The sequence below is a fragment of the Theobroma cacao genome, chromosome 3 (assembly GCF_000208745.1).
Source record: "Theobroma cacao cultivar B97-61/B2 chromosome 3, Criollo_cocoa_genome_V2, whole genome shotgun sequence".
Taxonomy (NCBI): Eukaryota; Viridiplantae; Streptophyta; class Magnoliopsida; order Malvales; family Malvaceae; genus Theobroma; species Theobroma cacao.
Window position 1 is genome coordinate 28,727,801 of NC_030852.1, and position 25,258 is coordinate 28,753,058.

Here is a 25,258-nt window from a genome sequence, read left to right on the forward strand (position 1 = left end):
GATTGAAAATATTAATAATTGGTAATTTAATTTATAATTTAAATATTATTATGATTAAAATATTAATACTTTTAATTAATTTTTAAATTCAAAATATTTTGTAATATATAATTAATAACTTAACTTTTTTATTATAATAAGATTTATTTTTCTCTATTTGTATTTTTCATTTTTTAATTTAAATATCACTTAATAATTAAAAATTAATTTTTAAAATATAATTTTTATTTATAATTTAAAAATATGAAATATTAATATTTTAAAATATTATTTTTATAAGTTTAAATTTGTAATTTTTAAAAATAAATAAGGACATTTTAATCCAAAATGTTTAAATTTTATTCCCATAGGGGTGGAATAGCTAATACCATGGGAGAAGGTGGTATTAGCTATTCTAAGTTTTTATCCAATTTTAAAGAATAACCATTTCTTTAGAATGGCTATTCCTTTTTTAAGAGTAAACCAAACAAGGGAATAAAATTTTGTAAGGAATAGAGGTGGAATAGCTCAACCAAACTTGAAAGATTCAACAAGAGAACGTGGCCTATAGTCTCTCCAGATTAATGAACGAAATTTGGATCTAACCAAGCCCAAAACTTCCAAGGCAGTACCCAAAATTAATATTGAGCTATCAAGGTGTACTACTGTTCCGAGCTTGAATGAAAATCAAGGTTAGTGGACTATCTATTCAGTTTTAGGCCCATGTCGATTTAAAACTTGCGGCAATTCAATGGATTTGATAGAATATACCTTGTTGCTCAAGCCACTTGGTCTATAATGGTGGAAGTAGACAAAGTATTTCAATTTCACATTCAACAAATAAGAGGATTTTAAAAAAATTATAAGTGTAAGTATAGTACATCTAATAAGATTAGCTTTTTGGAAAAAGATATTGTTTCCATCATAAAGTAGAATTAGAGAGACAAGTAGAGTGGTCAACGGCGATGAGAGTGTTATCAAATTTGGATGTTGGAGAATATTATGTTAAGCACTTTAAAAGAAGTAGATAAAGTGTTTCAATCTTGTATTAGATAAGTGGATTTAAAATGTTTATAAATGTGAATAATGCACATTCTATCATATTAATATTTTAGAGAGAAGGTAATGGTGCCACGACAATTACGCATATTTAAAATGAAAATCATCTACATTAGGCAAAAGAACAAAAGAAGATTTACAACATTTTGATGCATTTTCAACAATAAATGTTTTGAAAAGAGAGTAATAGTCCTGTGATAATTACACATATATATGAAATGAAATTCATCCACACTAAACAAAAGAAATAAAAATATCTTTGACGTGCAAAGGTTACAACCTTTGGCAGTAGTTAAAATTAAATGTTTAAGATGGCTATTGTGACATCTAAGATAAGGCTATTGTCTTGCATTCTCCAGAAGCTAAACTGATGCTAAATATAAATATTGTGTATAATTATTAATTGATTGAACTTTCAGTTTTATTTGGCAGGAAAAACAAAAAAAAAAAAACTTCCAACAATCATGTTGTATATAATATAATTAAACTTGGTAATGGTAATAAAAATTCACTTACTTTTTTTTTAATATAAAAGAGAAAGAAAGGATTCAAATTCATCATTCTTCTTCTTTGACGAGCAGGGCATATATACTAACAATATGCCATGAAGTTTTTAACCTATTATCTTGAATTACCACACATTAAGAGATATAATCCAGTTTGAACCATTTCATTCTAGTAAGATTCCAAGTCTCAACTTCAGTCAAACGGTATAAAGCCGAAGTGGTGATTTCCCCTCTCCTCTCCCTTCCTCTCCTCGGCCTACCTATTGACTTTTATAGATTGTATAGAAGTTTGTCTAAGAAACCAGTATAATTAAAGAGTGCCCAATTTGAGGCCAAGTTTAGTTCACGCCAATTATTATCTCAGTACGATCATCCTTAAAGAGAGGTCACCTCTTGCGCGTGTATGCATTAGAAAGGAAAAAAAGAAGCGTCACAAGAAGCTGGAGGTAGAGCGGGAATACGTACCCCATTAAGGCGGGGAATTGCTCAGTCCTAAAAAGCACCTTTCCGAGCGAGACTTAATTTCCTGGCACTCCGCACGTCTCCATTGCTAGACACGTACCTTGAGAGGGTAGAATACGTTTCGTTGGTCCTCCACAAAAGTGGCAGTACGGCTGGGTCCATTACACTTATGACAGGAAAGCGATAGAACATCCGTCCTCGCTCCCCGCATTGGCTGCGCTGGGCAGATTACTTTAAGCTTTTCTTTATACAAAGAGACGAGCCTTGCGATTGCGGCCAGGAGGAGAGATGAGGTATTGTCAGTCTTTCTATGATTAAACTCGTTTGAAGCTCCATGTGGACGCTGACAATGGCAGGTTTCGTTAGCCACGAATTTCAACGGGAAAACCTGATTAATTTCTTCTTAATTGGGTCTCCAACTCCTTTTGGGTTACTATTAGCCTTTAGATTAAACCCTTTTCGATAAGTTGCGATGAGATCCATTGGTGCAGGAAAAGTGCGGGACAGTGCGTGGGGAAGAGAGAGAAGAGAGCACATGCTACCACGTGTTTCGACGCATTTACAGAGCAATTTGGCCGGGATTTGACCTACAATAAAGCAGCCAATAATAAATATTACGCCCTTTGCGTACGTTGGCATTGCTGGAAAAATTATGAGGTTTTTGTTAAATATGGATCAGATTTGTCGAAACTAAAAGGCTTAATAATTCCCGTCAAATCATGTTTAATCATTTGGCCGTTGCAATTATGCCATAAGTAGTAGTCTAATCTTTTTTTTGGGTTTTGGTGCGACAGACAACATTTCAGGACTTTATTTTTTTTATAATTAAAAAAAAATTAAACTTTACTTTTTAAATAAAAAAAATTATACATTAATTAATAAAATAAATATTTAAATACTGTACAGTACTTGATATCTTTAAATTTTTTTAATTTATTTATCAATAGCTTAAAGCTCCATTTGATTTTTAACATTTAAAAAATACCTTTGTTAAATGAAGCATAATTCGGCACAAATATAATAATAAAAAAAGAAGAAGATGCTTTAATGATATGACGGGTAACAGGCCAACAGCTAACTCCTGTAGTATCTTTATCATTTATTTTTGTTTCCGTCTTTTCTTTTTCCCCTAATAATCAGCTTCGATATTAAGCATGATCTTATTCTCCTTCCGACAATTTGCTGAAAATGAAACTTCATTTTCGAAGTTAGACAGACGACAGGCTCTAAGCTCAGGTTAAATCGTAAGCTTAGCCCAAAAAAAAGCAGGCCTTCTTTTTTGGGTGATGATGACAACAACAGAAGAAGTGTAGGGCCATCATCAGCCATGTATTTTATTTCGTTTTAAAGTTTGGCACCTCGTGCCTTACTGCAATCAAAAGAAAACTACTTCTGATTCCCAAACTTTTATTACTAGGATAAAGTAGAGTGTTTTGAGTAATTTATTATAAAGAAGCTTCTTTATTACTCTGTGATGCCACTACATTTATTAATTTGACTTTGAGTCACCTTCCATTTCGCATTTTTTCCAACTCCCTGCAGCTTCTATTTTTCTAAAGTTACTAAAGCGAGTTAACAGACTGGAACATCTCGTTGCTCACAGCTGTGCAGAAACTATCCTTTAGTCCTGTCATAGCCACAAAAGAAGTCGAGTTTAGACAAACAAGTTCCAGATTTGCTAGCATTATTTTCAGTTAGAATCCCAATGCGGTGAGTGGGATTTGTAGTCAACCTTCACCGCAGAAACTGAAAGCGTATATACGATTAAAAACATGTTTAAGTCATGGAGGAGCGACAAGAAAAAGATCAAAGTTGTATTCAAGTTGCAGTTTCAGGCAACTCAGGTACGAGTCAGACAAAACTACTGATACTAGTTGAGAAATTACCAGTTAGGAGTTTAAGATCTCACCTGATTCTGCCATCTTCGTTTTCAGGTGCCACGGTTGAAAAAGTCCGCGGTAACGATAGCCCTGGTGCCGGAGGATGTTGGAAAGCCCACTCTGAGATTAGAGAAAGTCGCAGTTCAGGATGGGAGTTGTTTGTGGGAGAATCCTGTCTTTGAAACTGTGAAACTCATCAGGGAGACAAAAACAGGGAAACTGAGTGAAAAAATTTACCATTTCGTTGTTTCAACTGTATGTATAGTCTGGAATCCCTCAGCCTTTCTTCTCCATTGTTAAAGTTTCCACTGGTGTTGGCTAATTCCTTCTGAGTTCTTGCAGGGGTCGTCAAAAGCAGGTTTTCTTGGTGAAGCTTCAATTGATTTTGCTGATTTTGCAGCAGAAACTGAACCAATTACTGTTTCTCTGCCCCTGAAGTTTGCTAACTCCGGTTCCATTCTACACGTTAGTTCTCTCTCTCTCTCTCTCTCTTTCTATCTCCAATTACACATGGGTGCACTGACACAAAGTGACCCGTGCATTGTAATTCAATTGATCTCAAGAATCAAACATAGTCATTTGGTCATGAAAATTCATGCTGATCCACAGGTTACAATTCACAAAATTGAGGGAGATGCAGATCAGAGGTGATACAAACATTAACAATCTATCTCGAGTCATTCACTTTAACCTTCTTTTCCTCCCTCGTCTTCTTGCTCTTTTTCTTGTTCTATTTACATATATAAAATGCAATTTTAAATATCAGATATCTTGGAGAAACTGAAGGTTTTGCCATTTCCCGAGATGGAAGCCTACAAAGCCAAGACAACAATTACAGTGTACGTGAAAATGACCAAAATTTCACAGAAGTAAGTCCCCACTCATCTGCTTTCAGTATGGTTTATCATGACAATAATTCGACTAAAGCATCCTGAAATTACTACCAGCAATAGATGGCCTTTCAATGCAACTTTACAATTAAATTGTCCTTGATTCTCACAGGATGGGCACTTGAATATGATCACATATCAGAATGCTGAACAAAATGGCAGCATTAAAGCATCGAATGGCTCTACAGCTACTGTAGCATCATGCTGGGACATTGGTTCTGAACAACCAAGAAGGGCTAGTATTGGTCAGGACCCTGCCAGCTTCCTTTCACCGCTACGGCTGAATTCTATGCCTCAAAGGGGAGCAGATGCTGTCACAACTAAAAAGCAAACGCACCGGAGAACAAACACAGATTGGTCAGTCTGTTCAACTTCAGATGGAAGTTTAGTTGAGTCAGGTAATAGCCCCATAGACATCCCAAGAGAATGGCAAGAGGGATCCGACAGTTCTGTAGAGAAACTCAGAAGTGAAAACGCTCTTCTACTGAGGCAGGTAGAAGTTTCTGAATTAGAACTGCAATCTCTCAGGAAACAGATTTTGAAAGAGACCAAACGGACACAGGATCTGTCAGGACAAATTATCAGCCTGAAAGAAGAGAGAGATGCAGTGAAGACAGAGCTGAAACAACTCAAGTCACAGAAAAATACAGATGAGGTAGAAATTGAAAGCCGATTGCAAGCTGAAAATGAGGAGTCAAATGTTCTGCTAGAAGAAATTAGGCAGGAGCTGAATCATGAAAAGGACCTGAATACCAATCTTCGTTTGCAGCTGCAGAGGACTGAGGATTCAAATTCTAATCTGATTCTTGCAGTAAGAGACCTCAATGAAATGTTAGAGCAAAAGAACAGGGAAATATCTTGCCTCTCTAGTGAGATAGAAGCAAGTATGAATATTAAAGAGGTGCAGTCAAATTCCAAATGCCATATGAACGAGGCTAAGGATCAGAAAACAGTGGAAGAACTCAACAAGGAACAAAATGATGCTAATGAAGTACACATGATGAAGCAGACAGTCACAGACCTGAATGCAGAGTTAGAGTTCTACAGGAAACATAAAGTGGAGTTAGAGATGCATATAGAAGAACTAAGCCAGGAAAATGAGGTCCTAAAACAGGAAAATTACGATATCTCTTCGCAGTTAAAGCAAAATCAGCAACAAGAATCAATCAAGGTGCAAAATGAGTACTCGGAATCTTTGGCTACCGTAAATGAACTTGAATCTCAAGTGCAAAGACTAGAGGATAAAATCAAGCAGCAGTCAGAAGAATACTCAGAATCTTTAGTTGCCATTAATGAACTTGAAAGTCAAGTAAAAGAATTAAAGAAAGAACTGGAGAATCGGACACAAAGGTTTGAAGATGATCTCAATGCCATGATACATTCCAAAACAGAGCAGGAACAAAGCGCTATCCGAGCAGAGGAGGCCTTAAGAAAGACAAGGTGGAAAAATGCAGTTACTGCAGAGCGGCTTCAGGAAGAGTTTAAAAGGCTATCTATTGAAATGGCCACTAAGTTTGATGAGAATGAAAAGATGGCCATGAAAGCAGTTGCAGAAGCAAATGAACTGCACATACAAAAAGGAAATCTGGAAGAAATGCTCCAGAAAGCTAATGAAGAGCTCGAACTACTTAAGGATCGGACTGGAATTGAACGACAAGAGCTTTCACATCAACTAGACATCAAAGCAAAACAAATAGAGCAAATGTCAATGGAACTTAATGAGAAGACCATGCGACTTGAACACACACAAAAGCAAGAGAAGGAAAAGCAAGAGGCTTTCTCAAAAGAAATCCAAATGCTCAGAACTGAGATCAAGAAGCTCACAGAGCAGAGAAGCCAATTTTCCGATCAGGCAAAAGAAAATGGAAAGCAAAGTGATGAAACCAAAAAAGTGAAGACATCAAGTGACAAAACTGAGATGCTGATACAAAGATGGAATAAAGAAAGAGATGAATTGGAGAAAAAAATCGCTTCAGCAAAGAAGGAAGCAGAGAAGGCACAGAAACAATTAATTAGTACAAGGTCTTTGAAGGATAAAAAAGAGAAGATGATCACAAATTTGAAGTCAGAAATGGAAAACATTCAAGTGGAGTATAATGACTTAAAACATAGCTTGATTCGAGAAGAAATGGAGAAAGAAAAACTGAGAAAACAGGTATCTCAATTAAAGAATGACCTGCAGAAGAAAGAAGAAGAAGCCAGCTCTCTAGAAAAAGAACTTAAAAATAATGGTGGTCAAGCTGCTGTCACGCCAAGGAGCAGCAACTCTACCTCAGCTCCTCAGGGCTCCAAGTCTATCACCATGTTGCAGAAGAAATTGAGGTTGCTTAAGGTAGTTGTTTGAACATGGCTTAGAAATTAAACATAGTATCTGTTATGTGTATGGAAAGATTACATATGGAATACAAGATATGTCAATTTTAACTAACATCAATGGTGGAAGTAAACCACATTGATATATAATCTGCCTTTTTCAGTCATAAAATGTTTACATTCTATGTTCTTCCGTAATCCAAACAACCAAGCTGATACAACAATTTTTTGTTCTCATTCATCAAATAGCAGAGATTAATAATTTCACAATTTTTTGCAGAATCAGATAAATCTCAAGGAAGCTGCATCGAAAACATCAGCTAATTCAGCTCCAGAGAAGGAAAGAAATCTCAGCAACATGATTGAAGAGCTAGAGAGCAGCATGGAACAACTCAAAATTTGTCATTGTTTCTCTGCAGATCATTGTCAAGAGGTTTGTGAATTACAATAATAAATTGCATTGACTAATATCATTTTGTGATTTCTTATGCAACTAGGCAGAAATATTTTAGTCTAGACATAGTTCATGAGGCAACCCTTAGTTAACTCCAAATGATCATAGAAACAATATTTCAGAGATTAGGAATACATCTCTACAGAAACAGAATTACCTTTTTATTAGAGAGTAATGATGTATGAGCAAAAATTCATTAAATATGTTGTTCAAAACTATATCAATAAGTTAATGCTGCAGAAGTACATTTAATTCTAGACCCCCGGAACTCAAAAATTTAAGGCAGGTCACTTGTATCTCAGTTTTATCATTATTTTTAGATATGCTTCCAGTTCCACCCATTTAGTTTCTAGACTGTTACTTCAGAAGAATTGGATTACTGATGTTCAAAATACAGGAAACTATATCTGCTGGAATCTTTACCGCAAATGTCACCAAATCTGAAGAAAGAGGAAAGTCACCAGACAACATCCTACATTCTAAAATGAACACTGCAGAAGGCATGTCTTTCTCAATCAGAGCAGTACCAGTTGAAAGGTATGAACATAAAATAAGGTGAACATTGATGTTTATCTTTTTGTCTCAAGAATTACAGCTTATTATTAAGCACTATCTTTACTATATATGGAGTTCATCAACTTATCATTTCTGTTTTCCTACTTCTCCAAACAGAAGGAAAGAAACTAAAGCAGAGAAAGAGCTTAAATGCTCCGCTTCTGGTACCAGAACTGGTGCTAATCTTGCCGAGTTGCTATGTGAAGTGGAATGTCTTAAGGAAAGGAATAAATCTATGGAGCGTGAGCTTAAAGACATGGAAGAAAGATATTCAGAAATAAGCCTCAAATTTGCGGAAGTGGAAGGTGAAAGACAGCAACTTGTAATGACAGTACGAAACCTTAAGAACAGCAAGAAGAACTAGCATGTTCAAAAATGCAGTATGTTTGACAAAGAATTCTAGGCAGGGTGAAGCAGCTGATCTTCTACATAGAAGAAACAAGTGTGATACTTACATCAAAGTTCAATCAAGATATCCTTACCATTTGAAATTGTGAAACGGCATTTTCCTTTATTTCTTGCTCATCTCCTGATAGGAACACTGAAGAATTGGATTTAACGAACTAGGTCGAAAGTTCAAAAAGGTAAATCTTGATTTTGAGGTTTTATATGTTTAGATACAGAGACCCGATAGATATATAGGAACCCATCCAATTCCTTTTTCATTTTGCTCAATAAATTAAAACGTCAAATTAATTCTGTGGAAACAGAACTAACAAATCAAGCTAGTCTTTGTCCTCAGCCCTGGCACTTCTTCTCTTCAAGCTAACAACTGATTTCACTAAGATGGGCTTTTTTGTTTCTTAGAGTAAATAGTAATATTATTATCATAAAAATATAATTAGAACAAAGAATAAATACACCAACTACACAGCCAACAAACCCAAACACATCACACTTGACATCAATTAAAGTATTAACATCAATAGATACTTATGCAGCACATTTGCAGGCAGGCAAAGATATATACACACACAGCTACAGAGCTACTAGCAGTGCATGCCCACCAATAAAAAGTTTCAGTTCAAAGATCAAATCATTTTAGTTTCAAGCATGGGGCTGCCTGATAAGCTTTCTTATAAATGCCTAACTGCCTATGGACTAGTCCGTTCAATATTTCTCACCAACTGAAATATTTGTAGCATGAGGACTCTGGTGTTGTGTTCGAGCTTACTCATTGAGCCCATCTGGACACATTCTTGAAAAAATCATGGCAAGTGCTGCAAGTTGATGGCATGTTTAAAGAATGATCTGCATAAAACATATAAATGTAAATAAGACTTGGTATATCTCTATATTATTGCTATTTTCTGACCAGACAAGAAACTGCTTCTGCACACTATATTCAAGAACCAACCTGCTATTCCACAAATGGTTCTACACCCATGTATGTTGCACCCCCCTTGTTTCCATCCCAACTATTGATTGCGGAGCTTTTTGCTCAAACCATGAGCACCTCCATCGCTCCAAACCAGCTTAGTTTGACTTCCACTTTCATTCATTGCAAAAGATAGAGTCTACAGGGGAACAGTGCAAAATTTCAATTGCAGACATATGCAGTGTATGTTTTACACATCAAATATGATACCAAAGGTAGTTTATTCAAACCTGTCTTGCTCTCTTATCAATGGGTGTCCGTGTTTGCGAAAGGGAGGATGACGCTTTTTCATTCTTAGATGAGTTGGATGATTGTAGGTATCTTTTCTGCTTCCTTTTTTCTAGTATTTTCCGAGGAGTGCTACTTCCTTGGTATTTGAAAAATTCAAGCATTGACGGACTTCTTCTCTTAGGAACTTTTGCTACATTTCTTGATATCTCAAAAGGTGAAGCAGATGTATCAGAAGGAAGATTCTGGTGATGTAATCTGCTCTTCTCCCTGATTCTGTTAAGAAATTCTATTGTCCAAGGTGAACCTGGTGGTGGATGGGCTGAAAGAATGGCCTTTGAGAGTGGTGTTGCTCTATGATTTGATACATCATTTTTGAGTAATGAATGTTTGCAAGCTGCAGAGCCCTGAGCTAAAACATCCCAAATGAGGTTTTCTTGGTTACTGAAAGGCAGCTTATCATTATAACCTGCACCTGGATTATCATTAGTTCCTTGGAAACTATCTCTAGGATATTTTACAGAACTCAATATATCTGAATCAGTGCTGATCTCAGAAACATATGGGAAAACAGTGCGACTGCCTTTTCTGAAAGACAATTTTCTAGCAATTTTAGACTTTCTTGTAGAGTCATTTTCAATCTTCGGCACCATAGAGAAGGGAATAGAATTATCAAAGGAAGAGAAATCCTCACCTGACATTGGACTGTCAATGAGGTCAATAACTTCATCTAGAGGGTCCTCATGCCGATTTTCAAACTTATTGATGTTCTGCCCGTCCAAACTGTTCAGCATAGCCATATTTTCTCCCTGCCTGTGACCCCAAATATTATCTTTCAAAGGTACACTCAGTTTGGGCTTTTTTGCTTCATTTAATATCTGAGGACCTTCAAAGATGTGAGAATCATATTGCTTCGGCACTTCAAGGCTCAAATATGCCGGTAAACCAAATTGCTGCTTTTGATCAAATATATAGTTCAAAGATGAACTGTGTTTTTTGTAATCCTGAAAATCCTTGGAACCTTTAGACATCCAAGAATTATATGGCTTTGACAGTCCAGAAGGATTCAGGAAGTCATCTGTGCATTGGTTCAAAGGCTCAACATGCAGCAACTCATCCATACTTATGCTGGTTTTATCAGGGCTATTTATGTGTTTTCTTCCTTGTTTTCCTTCAGAACCAACATTAAGATCACACTTGTCAGAGTCAGGACCAGAAGATACCGAAGAAGAGCAGTCTGTCATTATGGATTTTGAGTCCTCCCGCTCACCATACTTGCACAAAGCACTGAACAGAGCAACACTCTCATCTGGTACACAGTAGTTTTGGACTGCATGGATCCTGCGTTCATGTGACCACTCAAGGAACTCAATGAGCACTCCTCCTGAAGAGAGTATTGCATGAGCTGTCAAAGGATTAATTGAAGGAAATTTTGTGAGGAATGATTCTGCAAGAGTTTCTGAATCAGGCATCCTAGGATATAAGCCCCTGGTCATCTTAGCAGCGTAGTCAATGCAGTTTAATATAATTTCATCAGTTAACTCAGATGAATAAGAACAAAAGAGCTGGAAGTCAATTCCCAAACTTGCTGCTGCTGCATAGAGTCCAGCTGAGGATTCCATTACAGTAGAAAGGAAGGGAACTTCTCCCTCAAAAACCTAGAAGAAAAAGTACCCACAATATATGGTAAATCAAATTGCAACAACAATAATTTTAATATTTTAATAAAAAGAGTTCAAGAATTTTCATCTTTTCAAGAGTACTATGTCTCATCTTGCACAATAAAATGAACAAAGTTGTCTGCCCTAAGATTTATTTCAATTTTCAACCTAGGCTATAAGAAAGTCCATACTTCTAGTGAACAAGCAACAACATCACCTATAACTACTCGTAGCCAGCTGACTCTGACCAAGCCAGCAAAAGATGGCCACGAATGCAAATAAGAAGCATTTAAATCTATTTTGAAATTTTTACTTTTAAAATCATTTTTTTAGGTCATCATTACTTTTAAAATCTCTGATATACAGGCAAGACAAGTAGTGAACAGAAGCATATAAAAATATTTCACCAGAGATAAAATAGCCTACTCCAACCATATTGATGAAATTAACAGAAAGGTACTCCAAGCATAGACCTAGAGTTTTCTGGTTCTAAGCATCCCAAAGAACTCAGAAACAATACCTGACATCTGTTTTCTTGAAACTTAATTACTCTCTTGTCTAATGAGTTAGGATATGAAAGTCAAAGTGTCAAGCTGATGAAAGGTATGAAATTACCAGGAAACAGCCACTGAAAGTAAAACTCAGCAATGTCAAAATATTAGTTGCAATATTCTCAATCCACAATGGTAAGCATGAAGATGCTGCATCTAAAGTGGCAGCTTTTCCTCCAATGTTTCTGCAATCATACCACACTAAGCAAATTGCAGAACTAATTATGACATCCACAGGCAGATTTAAATCACGTTCCACCACTTGAGCTCCTTCTTTCTCCATTGCAAGAATCTTTTGATATGTACTTCTTCTGGATACAATCATTTCCTTGTCAAAATTTTGCGTGTTCACAATAATTACTATGTCCATTTTTCTCTGCTGAGTTTGCTTGTTTTCCACGGCAACTGGCAGAGGCATAAAGTGAGCTTCTATTTTATCCACACCCTCGACAGATTTCTTATTATACTTGGCTTCAATCGGTACAAAGTTCAGTAGGTCCTCCAACTTCTGGTAATTCACATTATCATCCAGGGCCAGGATTGAATGAAACTCTCCTTCCTAACACATGGGTACAGTCAGCAGTATGTCTGTGATCACCACTATGATTACTGACAGATGAAGAGTTATTTGCGGAAAGAATTCACAACATAAGACAGAGGCAGCTCATGCCAGTCTCAGAAAATATTTTTGCTAGAAAGTTCGGAACCTATCTCTTATAAAGCAGTCAAAGTTTGGAGGTTATTTGATGTGTATAAAGAATTTGTAATTGTTCGTATTCTTAATGATAGAAAAGGATATTCACTGCAATGGCTTAACGCCAATTTGTTGCAATTCAAGCACCTATACTGTAGCGACTAGCAAGAAAATCACAAAACCAAATTAGTTATACACTCCAAATTCATCCTAGAAAAATTTTCTCAACTTCATTTACACAAGGCAACATGCCTTAATTCACACTGAATATTTCAAGGGGGCAATCTATATCTGTTACATGCAGTATATTGTTCCACCCATTCACCCCAGTCACGTATTTAATTTAGCACTAAATTGATTTTTCATTGGTTGATATAATTTAGGATATATTTTGAACTCATAATACCCTCCATTTCTTGAGCTAATGCCTCAATAAAACCTCTTAACAATATGATTAAAATCAAATGTTTGTCATCTGCTCTATAATTTATATTCAAATTTTATTCTACATGACAATAATATGTGAGTCTGTGAATGAAACTAGAATTACAGGAAAAGTGGAAAGGAAGTTAATTTCCCAAATTAGAAAAAAAAATGTTAATTACCTACAAGTACATAAAGTAAAGATACCATCAATGAATGAATATGTGAACTCGGTAAGAAAGGCGAGACGTACCATCAACTTCTTTGTAGTCTGGGGCACATTAACACCTTGACAGAGTGCTTTAGATGCACTAGAGCCATCCAGTTCAATCTTCACAAAGTGAAGATGATTCAAGCCAACCAACTCAGTGGAAAAGGAAGACACTCTAGATGAACCACACGAGCCTCCATATTCCACAATAAGGTTGAACTTGTTGAATGGAAAAGATGCAGAAACATGCCTTGAGGAGAAAGGAAGAGAATATCACATATAACTTCATAACACCACACAAAGTTTGAGCAGATGGGCCCACCCACTTCAGATTTTCAACTTTAGGTTTTCATAATGTGCAATGTGCTGTATTCTTAATCTCTTGGTTAGAAATTCTAAAATGTAAGAACACTCTAAGACTAACAAGTAATTGTGCTAGGAAGGCTAGAAGTTGGATAAATACTTAGACAAATATCCGGGAAATCATGCAATTAGTCTACATAATTTAATATCTATCCTAAAATTTGTTGAATTTTAACAATACCTCCCAATTTCACAAAAATGCGGTTAGCATCTTGCATTAGGAGGCCAACATTCTAGATGTGGCATAACCATCTTATCTTGGAATATTTGTGCATGCAGAACATATACAGTCATGTGGCCTGGTCAAGTCATCTATCCTTTAATAGTCATTAGCTTAGATATGTACCATATAAGTAGAGAACTAGTGATAGGTCATTGAATTCATGAGTACGCAACCACATTGATGGAGAACTTATATGCCAATGAGGTTAGAAACACGTGTAATATCTCTGGACTCAAGTTCCAAGAATTTCTTCAATAATAGTGTAAAGAACACCTTGCTACCTCAAGCCGACCCATGATTACATATTGAAATTGAAACATTTGTTATCTTTCATATATCCTGTAGTACTAATTAGGTTGGAAATTTGAGTTTGATCCCTCTACTATTTCAATTCAGTAGTTTTAGTATCTCTACCTCAATTTTAATGAATTTAATCCTTACACTTTTATTAAAAATTGATTTCAAGATGTAACAGTGGTAAAATTTTACCGTCAATTTAGATGACGTGGCATTTTGGTGATGAGATAGCATGACAAGGTGGATTAATTTTTTGACCACATAGCACATATCAGTCCAAAAAATCACATTTTACTTCAATTAAATAATAATTAACTAAAAAAGGTTTTTAGCAGTTTCTTATTAACAATAAATGTTATTTTATGCTAATCTTTGCCACATTTGACCCAAAAATTCGGGTTGACATGACACATCACCAACAAAAACATCACATGACCAAAATCAACAGTACAATTTTAATATTTGTTATCAATTGTCCTTAAATTGACTTTTAATAAAAGTTTACATTGAAAGTGTAAGGATTAAATTCAGACTTCGACCTAAAAATTTAATTCAGTCAACATCATATAGCAAAAAAATAAGATACCATATAGCATCAAACAAACAAACTGAGTTATTGATAAGCACTTATCAGATAATATACTGCAATGTATTAGAGTACTTTTGGAACTTACTCCTGAGACACCAACCAACAATCTGAAATCAGCTGAGAATCCATCTTATAGACATCTGATGCATTTGCACTTGTGCAGAAACTTGATAACTCATTCCATGATAGCCCAATTGACATCAACAAACTCTTCAAGGACCACCAGAAGACTTGCTCTGCCAAAATCAACACTTTTGAACTACTTGGACTGATGTTTGACTGTAAAATTCCTTGTATAACACAGAGTGAGGGGTGTGATCTGGTTATTTCCGTGTCAACCTTGCCACATGTATCCTCAATCAAGGAATGGAGGAAACTTAGTCTTGACTTCAGGCAGCCAAGGCTTTGACATAGCTTGTCCACATATAAGCGAGCTGCATGGATGCCATAGAAACACATGTACCAAGCCATTTGCTTAATTGCACACAATGTCACAAATGCCATAATGTCTTCATCTTTATGAGAAGTCGTTCTTCGCACCATTTTTTTCTTAATACACTCCATTAACTTTTGCTTTGGAAGGCTAAGCAATTCAAAATTATCTGCAGGTAAAAATGAGATTAACTCTGTCTCATTCTGCAGGATAGCCAGATAGCTCTTTTCAAACTTTTCAATTAGAGCCACGATATCATCTGACAATTTTATATTGTAAACCATGATATCCCACTGCTTCAATTTTACACCAGTGGATGCACATGCTTGAACTGAAGGACCAGATGAAACATTGGGTAACATAGCATTTGAATCGAATGCCACAGCTGTAGGTCCAGCACTTTCTCCTGCACTACCTTTTTGGGGATTCAAGAAAAAATCAAGATCATTGAATTGTGACATAGACTCAAATAGCAATGAAGCCCTCTTGGCATCTTTTTCTGCTAATTGTTCTGAGTTACCTGGTTTTGGGCATCCGTTGTCTTCTAAATTACCTGACACAACTGCCATAAGATGACCATTAAGCATAGCAGTGCTATCATAACTGACATTCAGTGCTTCCTCATATTGTTCAGTAGCCGATTCACTTAAAGCATCATCTGAGAAAATGAATTCAGATACTAACTTCCCATCCTCAAAAGTTTCCTGATCAAAATCAATGTTGTATGAGTCTATCTCCTCTACCATATTCTGAAACAAAGAATAAACTTTACTGTTGCATTTATCTTCTTCCAAAATATACCAGTCCAAGTAGATCCCATCAGATGCAGATAGGGGCAGTAACTTCAACTCAGACAGTAATTCCTCAACAACCGTACATGTTGACCTCATCCTTCTGTAATCAGAGAGAACAGGTATAGGCAAAGATTTGAATGTTTCATCTACCAGCACAAGTTCATGACTAACAACCAATTCATTGAAACTCTTTAAATTCATGTCTTCCCTGAACATATAGTCACATGCTTCAGGTTCACGGGTCATTTCTCGGTTCAGAAACACCTCAAAATTTTGAGATGAGTCCACATCAAAAATCTGGAATTCCTCAAAAATGACCAGGCTCATGGGCAAAAAACAATCAGCATCATGTTTAGCCATATAAAATTCAAAATTCTCATCAACTTGAGGAGTTTCCACCACGCATATAAGGTTCATGTCCAGGAACATCTCTGGGAATGCCAGCTCAGGTTCAGGAAATTGTTTTAATAAACAGTGATCAGAAAGAAACTTGAAGATATCATACCCAATAGAGCCCAAGAGCTCCTTGCTGGCAATGAGTACATTATTTTCTTGAGTCCAGAGCTGGGTATCAATAGATTCAAAAACAGAAGGAAGTACATCATCCAGAGAATGACTTATGATGCCCAGACTTACTTCATCCACCTCCAAAAAAGGAAAGGTGTTATGCTGTAAAAGCAACAGATCCTCAAAAGAACTATCCTCTTCAAGCATATAATCATTTTTCTCCATGTTGTACTTTGAAGTAACATATTCAACTGAATAAACTGATTCTTGAATCTTGTTAGAATACTGCACTATAGGTTCTGTCTCATCCTGAAGAAAGATCCAGTTCAAAAGAGACACCAAATTATTCTAAGAATTTTAAGGATCATTAAAACTCCATAAAACAGTGAGATTAATATTTCTCCTTTAAAACACTGCAGGTTTTTGCTATCAGCAAGGCTTTTCTGTTTGAACAGAATCAACTGAACATGATTAAACATCTTTCTAGATACTTAAACAACATTGCTTCACTTTTCTTTTTTTGATCAACATAGATATCTCATTTGCATCCAAGTTTCAAACAAGTAATACACAAGCCAGATATGACTAATGCTGCATGTAGGAAGCAAGTGAACAATTAAAAAGTTAGAGGACATCTGGAGGAACTACAGATCCATCAGTATACTGAGCAAATTAAGACCGACCTGTCAGGACTTTTGCATGTTAAGGCAGATATATAAAACCTGTCTAAAACACTAAGGAAACCATTAAACTTTAGCACTATATCTGAAGAAAAGAAATTAACCTTAGGCAAATTAAAAAGAAATAAACTTTAATATTCATTATAATATTATGATTCACCCAAAGATTAGGAAATCTATTGTTCTGAATCCACTAGGAAAGAAGGCTAAGGCTAAGGAATTTGGAGGAAGAGTGGAAAGTCCAATTCTAACATATCATATGGAGACTTAAAAAAATTATAAAAATAAATTAGATATTTACCTGATTATTATCAATCTCTGGAATTCCAGAGAATGTCTCAATCTCTTTCTCAGAAAAGCGAGCATTATCCTGCAAATAAAAATATATATACATGTAAGTACAAAATTTTTAAATAGTTGCTCTACTGAATCAACTTTCATACATGCAATAGACATTTCATTATACCAAGAAAGTATCCAGCTCTGGTGTTTCAAACAGGATCACATCAAACCTTTGCACATCCTTATCATCAGCACTGGTTACATTATCCTTCTGCAGTGGCACAAATTAAGCTTTATGCAAGATCCTAAAGAGAACGAAGTAAAAGTGAACAAGTTTAGCATCATTTGAGAAAGCTACTTTAATGTTTTTGGACATCTAACCTCCACAATTTCAGATCCAAAAGTTGTCTGCCTCTGTGCTTCATTTCTCTCATTACAAACCATAGCTTCTTTCTGAAAGCCAAAAAATCATCTAGAGGTAACAGGACAATAGTAGGGAAACAGCTGCTGGATTATAAGGATATTTCCTAAAGACAAGTTTCACTAGAAAAAGGAGGCCAAAAAAAAGAAAAGGCATCCAGTTGTAAGGAATCTCAAATATCTTAATTTTTTTCATCAACAAAATATGTAAAATAATGTTTTCCATTTCTAATTTTCCGAGAGAATCTCGACTATCTAATATTCATATTAGTTTTAGTCATTGATTAAAATATCTACGAAGAAATTGCCTATAATTGCATTTTCACGGTTTCCTTATCAAAAATCAAAGAGTGCAGAATCAGGCATTAAAAAGGTCAATCAAATTCAAAAGTACTGTTAAAGAAAAACAATATACATGATTGAAACTATTTTGTTTCAATTAAGAAAATAGATCACATAAATTCTTTTATTGAAGGGTTTTTAAGCATCAACAAGTCATCGAATCAATAAAGAGAGCGCTCTCAATAAATAAATAACGTAAAACTGGAGTCTCATCAATTGAAAATCCAAAACCGAATAAATGCTCGAGAATAATTCATAGCGATTTTCATACTTTACATCAACATCAGAAAATTTTCATTTGAAATCAAATAAAAATTAAAATCATATGCAAAACTAAAGAGAATCGAACTCATCGCTTTACCTCGGAGAACCTGGCTTCGACATTTCCAATTGGAGACCGAGTATCCTCCAAATCTCTGAAATCGACGTCGATGAACTGAGGAATTGTGTCGGACAAAAACTTTGAGAGAGCGGCATCGATCGGCAATCTGTCGGTCTCGAGAGGTACGTTGAGAAACGAATCAAAGCGGAGAAGCTCGTCTTTGAAGGTAGAAAGATGCCAAGGAGGCAACTGAGGGAGCGGTAGATTAAGGAAGCTTAGGGTTTCGGTTGGAGAATGAGATGAGGTGAAGTAGTCGGTATTGAGAAATCGAGTTCGCATCGCCGATGGTTTCTGAGTTTTGTTACAGGTGAAGAGAGAGTGTTTTGGGAAATAGAATTTAAATTGGCGCCCAATATTTGATTTTATTCTAACGGGAGGCTTGCCCGCTTGCGTGGATGGCGCGCGCACTTGCGAATTGCTTCCTTTCCTTCCTTCGTTCTCTCTAGTCTCTTCACTTTTTTCCCAAATATAAAAATCTGGAACAGATTCACAAACTGGATCAAGGTGTCCTAACCCAAGGCGGCTAGGCCCATGAGCTCTGATTGGGCCTAACCTTGGGTCCAGGTTTTCAATATTATATCCGTTACAACAGATTTTTAATTATTAGAATAACAAAGTTATTTTATAATATATTCATATTTTATTTAAAATTTATTATGTATTAAATTTTAATATTAAAAATTATTTTAATATTATTGTAATCCTTTATGTATGAACTATTCTTTATGGTACACCTTTTTTAATTTTACTTTAGTTTGGACCATATCTTAAATTTGGTTTAGATATTGATGAGTATTTGATGCACAGTGTTAATTAACAATTCCACTAAATAAGAAATTTATTGAATTAGTGTTTTTCTTTTTTAGTTAAAAGGAAGGTCAAATTAATCATTCTAGTATGTATTAAATAACTCATCAAACTACAACAAGCATACAGCATCATAATATGCATATGTATAGAGTTGTCACTTACTACTTGTTAAAATGTTAATTTGAAATTAATGTCAAAGATTGGATATTCAAATTAATATCTTTAAAAAAATAAAAAAATATCATCTAGAAGCAAATATATGTACACCACAATAGCGATTAAATTATGCTCCTCACTTGATTTTAAGTTTTAATTACTATCAACATGAAATCTAACACACTACAAAAATGTGTCAAGCACATTTAATATATTAAAATCATCATAATCTCATTATGATAAATTTGATAATTACAACAAAAATTTTATATAATACTGCAAAATGTCGCAAAAGCATTTGCAATAATTTTAACGTATACTCTTGTCGTGAAAAGTAATATCTATGCAACAAAAGGTTTTATTTGGTAATCTGTTCTAAGGTATGCAAATGATAATATTGCGAAAGTATATATAACAATTGTTGAGTATGTACTTGTTGCAAAATACGTTTTATAATAAGATATATGGATAATAAATAATAAATTCATTTTTATAAATAATTATAACGAGGGCTAGCATTTTTGAATGAAGTGTAATAGATGACAATGCACTACCAGCCCCAGGTTCCAGAAACATATAAAGAGGTCAGAAGTCGGGAGACAGGCGACAGGAGTCCATATCCAAGGCTAAAAATTCAGGTGCTTTTATGAAAAGGAGGTGTCGTGGTCGTAAAAGTATCTCCTGTAATTGGAGAGTAGGGGTATATGTTGCCGAATCCAACAGCAACACGCACCCATTAGATCAGCGATACAGATTGATGCTATAGGAATATATGTATCGGATACGCATGTACCCATCCACACCAGACACTTACTCTTTACTGATAGAGGTGAGTAAATAGGTGGATTGAGTAGTTTGATTTATCGTACTTAAAAAATATCAAATAGATTAATTATTTTTAAAAAATCGATCAAAATTGATCAAATATAAAAGAATATCAAACCAATTAAATATAAAATTGATTTGATTGGTCCAATTTTGGACCAATAGATAAAAATTTTATCACTATTTTTTTACAAATTATAATATTAAAATTTATAAACTTCATCAATAATTATATATATATGAAATTAATGATATAACTTTATGTTATAATATTTTATATCAAAATTTGTATAAATAATAACTAATTATAAACAATATGTTATAAAATCTAAAGTGATAGCTAATAAACTTATTAAGTGTAATCATATAAATAAAGTTTATAAGTTGTAGTAATACTTATGTATAATTAAATATATGTATATGTAATATATTACTTTATTATATATATATAATTAATTATACAAATTATAAGTTAAAATGTTTTATATCGAAGTTCATATAAATAATAACTAATTATAAAAAATATATTATAANCGACCTAAGACTATTTTCTAATTAAACCAAAGAGTCCTAATCAGGACTTTACTCAAGATAATTAAACTCAACCCAAAATTTAATATGTACAGTCTTTATTCATCACTAATCACAAATATGTTAATTTAATATAATATATATTTATATGCATTACTTTGTTATATATATATGTTATAAAAACCAAAATGTTATAAAAACTATGGTAATAATTACTAATAAAGTTATTAAAATGAAATTATATAAATGTAATCATATAAATAAAGTTTATTATAAATTATATTAATATTTATGTATAAATTAAATATATGTGTATATAATATACTTATACAATATATATATATATATATATTCATAACATTTTATATTACGAAATATTAATAAAGTGTAATAATTAGAACATATATATATGTAGGATATTTAATATCATATATTATAATATTAATATATAAATTATATCAATTTAAAATATATAACTTGTAATTTCACGTTAATACAGATTTATAAACAAATACATATAACTAATATTAAATTGTTATGATTATGATTTATATATGTACATATAATACCCTAATATATTTTAAATATATTATTAATTAAGTTTACTATCAATTCTTCTTAATATATATAAAAATTAGTTTAGTTTTTTGGATGAATTGATCTAAAAATTTTAAAATCGAGAATCAATCAAAATATCAATTAAACCAAACATTTTGAAACAATTGATTCAATAAATCAATTATACTGAACCGTTTACCCAAATAGTATCTAAATTGGTTTTGCTCAACTTTACTTATTGGACCCTTCTCCCTTGAGAGCAGTTAGGCACTCACCGTACTTATACAAGCCCAAGCAGTTCGTCGTTTTAACGCGCATGCTAATGTTAAGATGATTATTTCATAGCATAAAACGAAATTAATGCCACGCGTACTTGCAAACAGGAGTTACGTGGCAGGAAATGGAGGCCTGACGGTGGTATTACGTGTGCTAATCTTATAGCGCCACCGCCATGCAAAGGTGGCAAAACCATGCGTTCTGGCCCTCTCTATAAAAATTCGAGATCTGTGCTCTGTTTTCTGTAATTTGTTCGTTTAAAGGTGACGGTCGAGCAGTTTCTCTTCTCTGCAAATCACTGTTAATTCTGATAATGGATACTCAAACAGCCTATCCTCGTGGCTACAACCAGAAGCATGATCCCAACATTATTGGGCACCACCACGGTGAGAGAAAACTTCAAGTCCTTCAAGTCTTGTAACTTCACCTTGACAAGCAAAGGATACTTGTATTTCTCTGCTTTTATCTAAATGTAAATGCATTCTAACCTTTTTTACCTTTTTCTGGAGAAGGGGAAGACAAGCATCACCATGAGAAGAAATCAGTTTTGAAGAAGGTTAAGGCAAAGGCAAAGAAGATAAAGGACACGATCACAAAACATGGGCATGGTCACAACCATGACCATGATGATCATGGTCATCAGTACCATGAGGGGCATATCCCTGATGATCATGACCTGGACGGGGGAGACGACGATAAAGAAGAAATTGTTGATGATCCAGAAGTTCATAGGCCACCAAGTATGTTGCCTACTGCTTTAATGCATCACCCTTCCCCCGTTTCTTTATATTTTGTCCATGTAGTACAAATTGGCAAACAAATATGATGGCTAATTTTATTTCAAGAAATTTTAATCAAATGTTCTTAAATTGGTAATCTTTTAATCATTGCTCCACAAGCATTCCTTCCGGTCAAAATGAGAATAACGGAAAGATACTATATACAAATATTGCAATTTTTATTAGTGATTAGGGGAAAGTGCCTCTAACTTTTCTGTTTTGTCATTTTTGAAGTGTACGAGTCTGCCGCTGCTAGAGTAATTGTCTCTGGACAACAGAAAGACTTGAGCCATGCTGGAATTACATACGGGAGGTCAAAAGCCTTGCGTCCCGATCCTCTAGCACCAAGAGACAGCTCTGAAACTTTCTATTCTGGAAACGACAAGACCAAATACTATAATGATCCAGCGATGAGTTCTGTTCCTGGCCTGAAGGCGCTGGCGACAGAACAACCAAGGGTTAACTCTTTGAAGACAACTGTCACGGTTGAAGAACCTCTAGCGCCGCAAAACACACCTATGCCTCGTACTTCTCATCAGAGCAATGATGCTAATCCAACTAGGACATTTCTTCATGGGCAAGAGGAATATCCCGGGCAACCAAAAGTTAATTTGCAAAGACCAAAAGGGTTGGAGGAGGACCCTGCTGCTCCAGAGGACACTCCTCATGCTTATACTACTACAAATTATCAGTCCAAAGTCACAGATCCAACTGGAAATGGTTAAACCACTTTAGGCTAAAGACATCAGTTTATTACTTATGCATTAGCTTCCATCATTCTTCTTTTAGCAGTCAATTATAATTCAGAAAATTCATCAAGAGATTGGCTTAATTAAAAGTGTTGTTATATTAGAGATTTATTAAATTGTATTGCACTTGAACTGAACAAATTATTTGTTCTAACATATGTAACAGGTGGAGAAGCAACAGGGATAACTCCAATTCTTCATTCCTTAGATAAAATGAAAATCTATGACGAGCAAAATATAGGAAGAGAGCAGAACTTACCACCTGGAACTCATCATAGGTCATCAAAACTAACCTTCCCCATGGGAAGCCATGATCAATTCTCTCCTGAACCAACTCCCGCAATACCCATCAAAATCCCGGAAAAATCCCCACTTGTCTCAGAAACCATGGAGACTACAAAACCTGAAGAGCACGTACATAACATCCCATCTGATAAACAGTCAAACCTGACCAGTTACTCTGAGAAAATATCATCTGCCACCTCTGCTATTGCAGGTAAAGCAGAGTCGGCCAAAGACATGGTAGCTTCAAAGCTTGGATATGGTGAAAAAGATCAAACACCTGCAAATGAATCGCATGAAGGTCAAGGCGCAACCAAGCTAGCATCAGCAGTAGATTATGGAAAGAAAATGGCCGTAGCTGTCACTGAAAAACTAACTCCAGTGTACGAGAAAGTTGCGGAGGTGGGAAGTACCGTTGTATCAAAACTACATGGCCCTGGCACTGGGACTGCCAGCGAAGTTCATACTGAGGTTGAAGAGCAGGATGAAGGAGTGTCAATGAAGGGCTATATTGCGGAAAAATTGAGGCCTGGTGACGAAGATAGGGCGCTGTCAGAAGTCATTACAGATGCTTTGCATAAACGAAAGGAGGATCCTGAGAAGGAAACAAGGCCAAGGGAAAAGGTGATAGAGTCAGTGGAGGTGTCAAGGCGGTTGGGCACAGGGGATGAGAGAGACGACAGGGCAGGTTCAGGCACCGTGAACAATCCCACTACGGGCGTTGTGGATAAGCTTAAAGGCGCTGTTGATTCATGGTTTGGTAAAGGTGAAGAGTCACCGGGAATTCAACAGGCACATGGTTCCTCATATGGTAACCATCTATGCGACTTATTTAATTAATCTGACAGAATGGGCTTAGAATCTCATGATGTAGTTTCTTGCTAATTTGTTGATTTTTTTTCTCCTCCCTGTATCAGGTAATGAAGGTTTTTCGAGTTCTACAGGCGAGCGAAGACTTCAGGAGTCGGGCAATTGATTCTTCAAGAAATTACAAAGCTGGTACAATGGTCTTTACCCCTGCGTGGCGAGCATGTTTTTGTAATAAAAGTGAATCCTGTACAGTACTACTATCATTCTGTCTGTGTAGCTATGGGTCTGTGGCCTTAGCTTCACGTGTGTTTAATTGCTGTTTAGACTGAGACACGTGTGCTTCCAGTGTGGTATATATAAATAATTGCTACAATAAACAAATCTGCAACGATCTTCATATATATAGCGGTGAAATTCTGATTAAGAACTCCAGGCTTAAGTAGCAGTGGCTTTGAAAAAAAGATAGTACAACAAATTCCAGGCTTTGTCAGCAAAACATTGTTTTACTTTGTTTCACTAAGAAACAGATTTTTTTTTTGTGTTCTTTAGAGTTTAAACTTCTTTGTATTTGGACTTGAAGGGACGGCGTATGGCTTGAAACTTGAAACCAAGCAACAAAAAATATATGCTTAGGCCTTGGTTAAGACTTGGAACTGGGAACGCCTTGCTAACCTTTGGCTTTTCTATTTTGGCGGAGGGAGGGCGTATACTTTGTTGGCCGTCTGTTGATTAGATTCTTTGGATTTTGTCCCTACTAACAGCTTCTGGCACGACACGGAGAAAACGGGAGGAGTGTATCTTTTCCTCTCCTTCACCTATATATTCTCTGGCAATTCAGCTTTTCTTTTCGGTGGTTTGGAGTTTAGACTCAACCTGGTAAGCCCAAGTTTTGGCCCAAAGACTTTGAAGTTGAACTTGAAACTTAC

The 25,258-nt window shown here is 35.2% G+C and overlaps 3 protein-coding genes across 4 annotated transcripts; 2 read left to right on the plus strand and 1 right to left on the minus strand.

Annotated features, from left to right (window-relative positions):
- On the plus strand, positions 3,464-8,761 carry LOC18605558 (protein MLP1). Its single transcript, XM_007038619.2, has 9 exons — positions 3,464-3,850; positions 3,941-4,141; positions 4,229-4,351; positions 4,496-4,533; positions 4,653-4,755; positions 4,889-7,108; positions 7,370-7,522; positions 7,941-8,080; positions 8,216-8,761. The coding sequence occupies exons 1-9, from the start codon at positions 3,779-3,781 to the stop codon at positions 8,460-8,462; spliced, it is 3,297 nt and encodes a 1,098-aa protein (XP_007038681.2). The 5' UTR covers positions 3,464-3,778; the 3' UTR covers positions 8,463-8,761.
- On the minus strand, positions 9,003-18,977 carry LOC18605559. 2 transcript variants are annotated; one of them, XM_018117370.1, is made up of 9 exons: positions 18,536-18,977; positions 17,597-17,683; positions 17,432-17,500; positions 14,802-16,759; positions 13,287-13,494; positions 11,981-12,475; positions 9,707-11,362; positions 9,456-9,615; positions 9,003-9,349 (listed from the first exon to the last, which is right to left on the minus strand). In XM_018117370.1, the coding sequence occupies exons 1-8, from the start codon at positions 18,833-18,835 to the stop codon at positions 9,517-9,519; spliced, it is 4,872 nt and encodes a 1,623-aa protein (XP_017972859.1). In that variant the 5' UTR covers positions 18,836-18,977; the 3' UTR covers positions 9,003-9,349; positions 9,456-9,516. The 2 variants fall into 2 exon arrangements, with proteins under 2 accessions (XP_017972859.1, XP_017972860.1); XM_018117371.1 differs by lacking the exon at positions 18,536-18,977 and adding an exon at positions 17,794-17,860.
- LOC18605560 (low-temperature-induced 65 kDa protein) lies at positions 21,963-24,752 on the plus strand. The gene is made up of 5 exons (XM_007038626.2): positions 21,963-22,098; positions 22,225-22,452; positions 22,726-23,211; positions 23,407-24,333; positions 24,440-24,752. The coding sequence occupies exons 1-5, from the start codon at positions 22,026-22,028 to the stop codon at positions 24,496-24,498; spliced, it is 1,773 nt and encodes a 590-aa protein (XP_007038688.2). The 5' UTR covers positions 21,963-22,025; the 3' UTR covers positions 24,499-24,752.

Coding starts and splice junctions, on each gene's coding strand:
- LOC18605558 (XM_007038619.2), top strand. CDS start 3,779: ATGTTTAAGTCATGGAGGAGCGACAAGAAAAAGATCAAAGTTGTATTC. Junction 3,851..3,940: donor TGCAGTTTCAGGCAACTCAG/GTACGAGTCAGA, acceptor CTTCGTTTTCAG/GTGCCACGGTTGAAAAAGTC. Junction 4,352..4,495: donor ACTCCGGTTCCATTCTACAC/GTTAGTTCTCTC, acceptor GCTGATCCACAG/GTTACAATTCACAAAATTGA.
- LOC18605559 (XM_018117370.1), bottom strand. CDS start 18,835: ATGCGAACTCGATTTCTCAATACCGACTACTTCACCTCATCTCATTCT. Junction 17,684..18,535: donor TCGAAGCCAGGTTCTCCGAG/GTAAAGCGATGA, acceptor GTGCCACTGCAG/AAGGATAATGTAACCAGTGC. Junction 17,501..17,596: donor CAGAGCTGGATACTTTCTTG/GTATAATGAAAT, acceptor TTTTATTTGCAG/GATAATGCTCGCTTTTCTGA.
- LOC18605560 (XM_007038626.2), top strand. CDS start 22,026: ATGGATACTCAAACAGCCTATCCTCGTGGCTACAACCAGAAGCATGAT. Junction 22,453..22,725: donor AGAAGTTCATAGGCCACCAA/GTATGTTGCCTA, acceptor TCATTTTTGAAG/TGTACGAGTCTGCCGCTGCT. Junction 23,212..23,406: donor CACAGATCCAACTGGAAATG/GTTAAACCACTT, acceptor CATATGTAACAG/GTGGAGAAGCAACAGGGATA.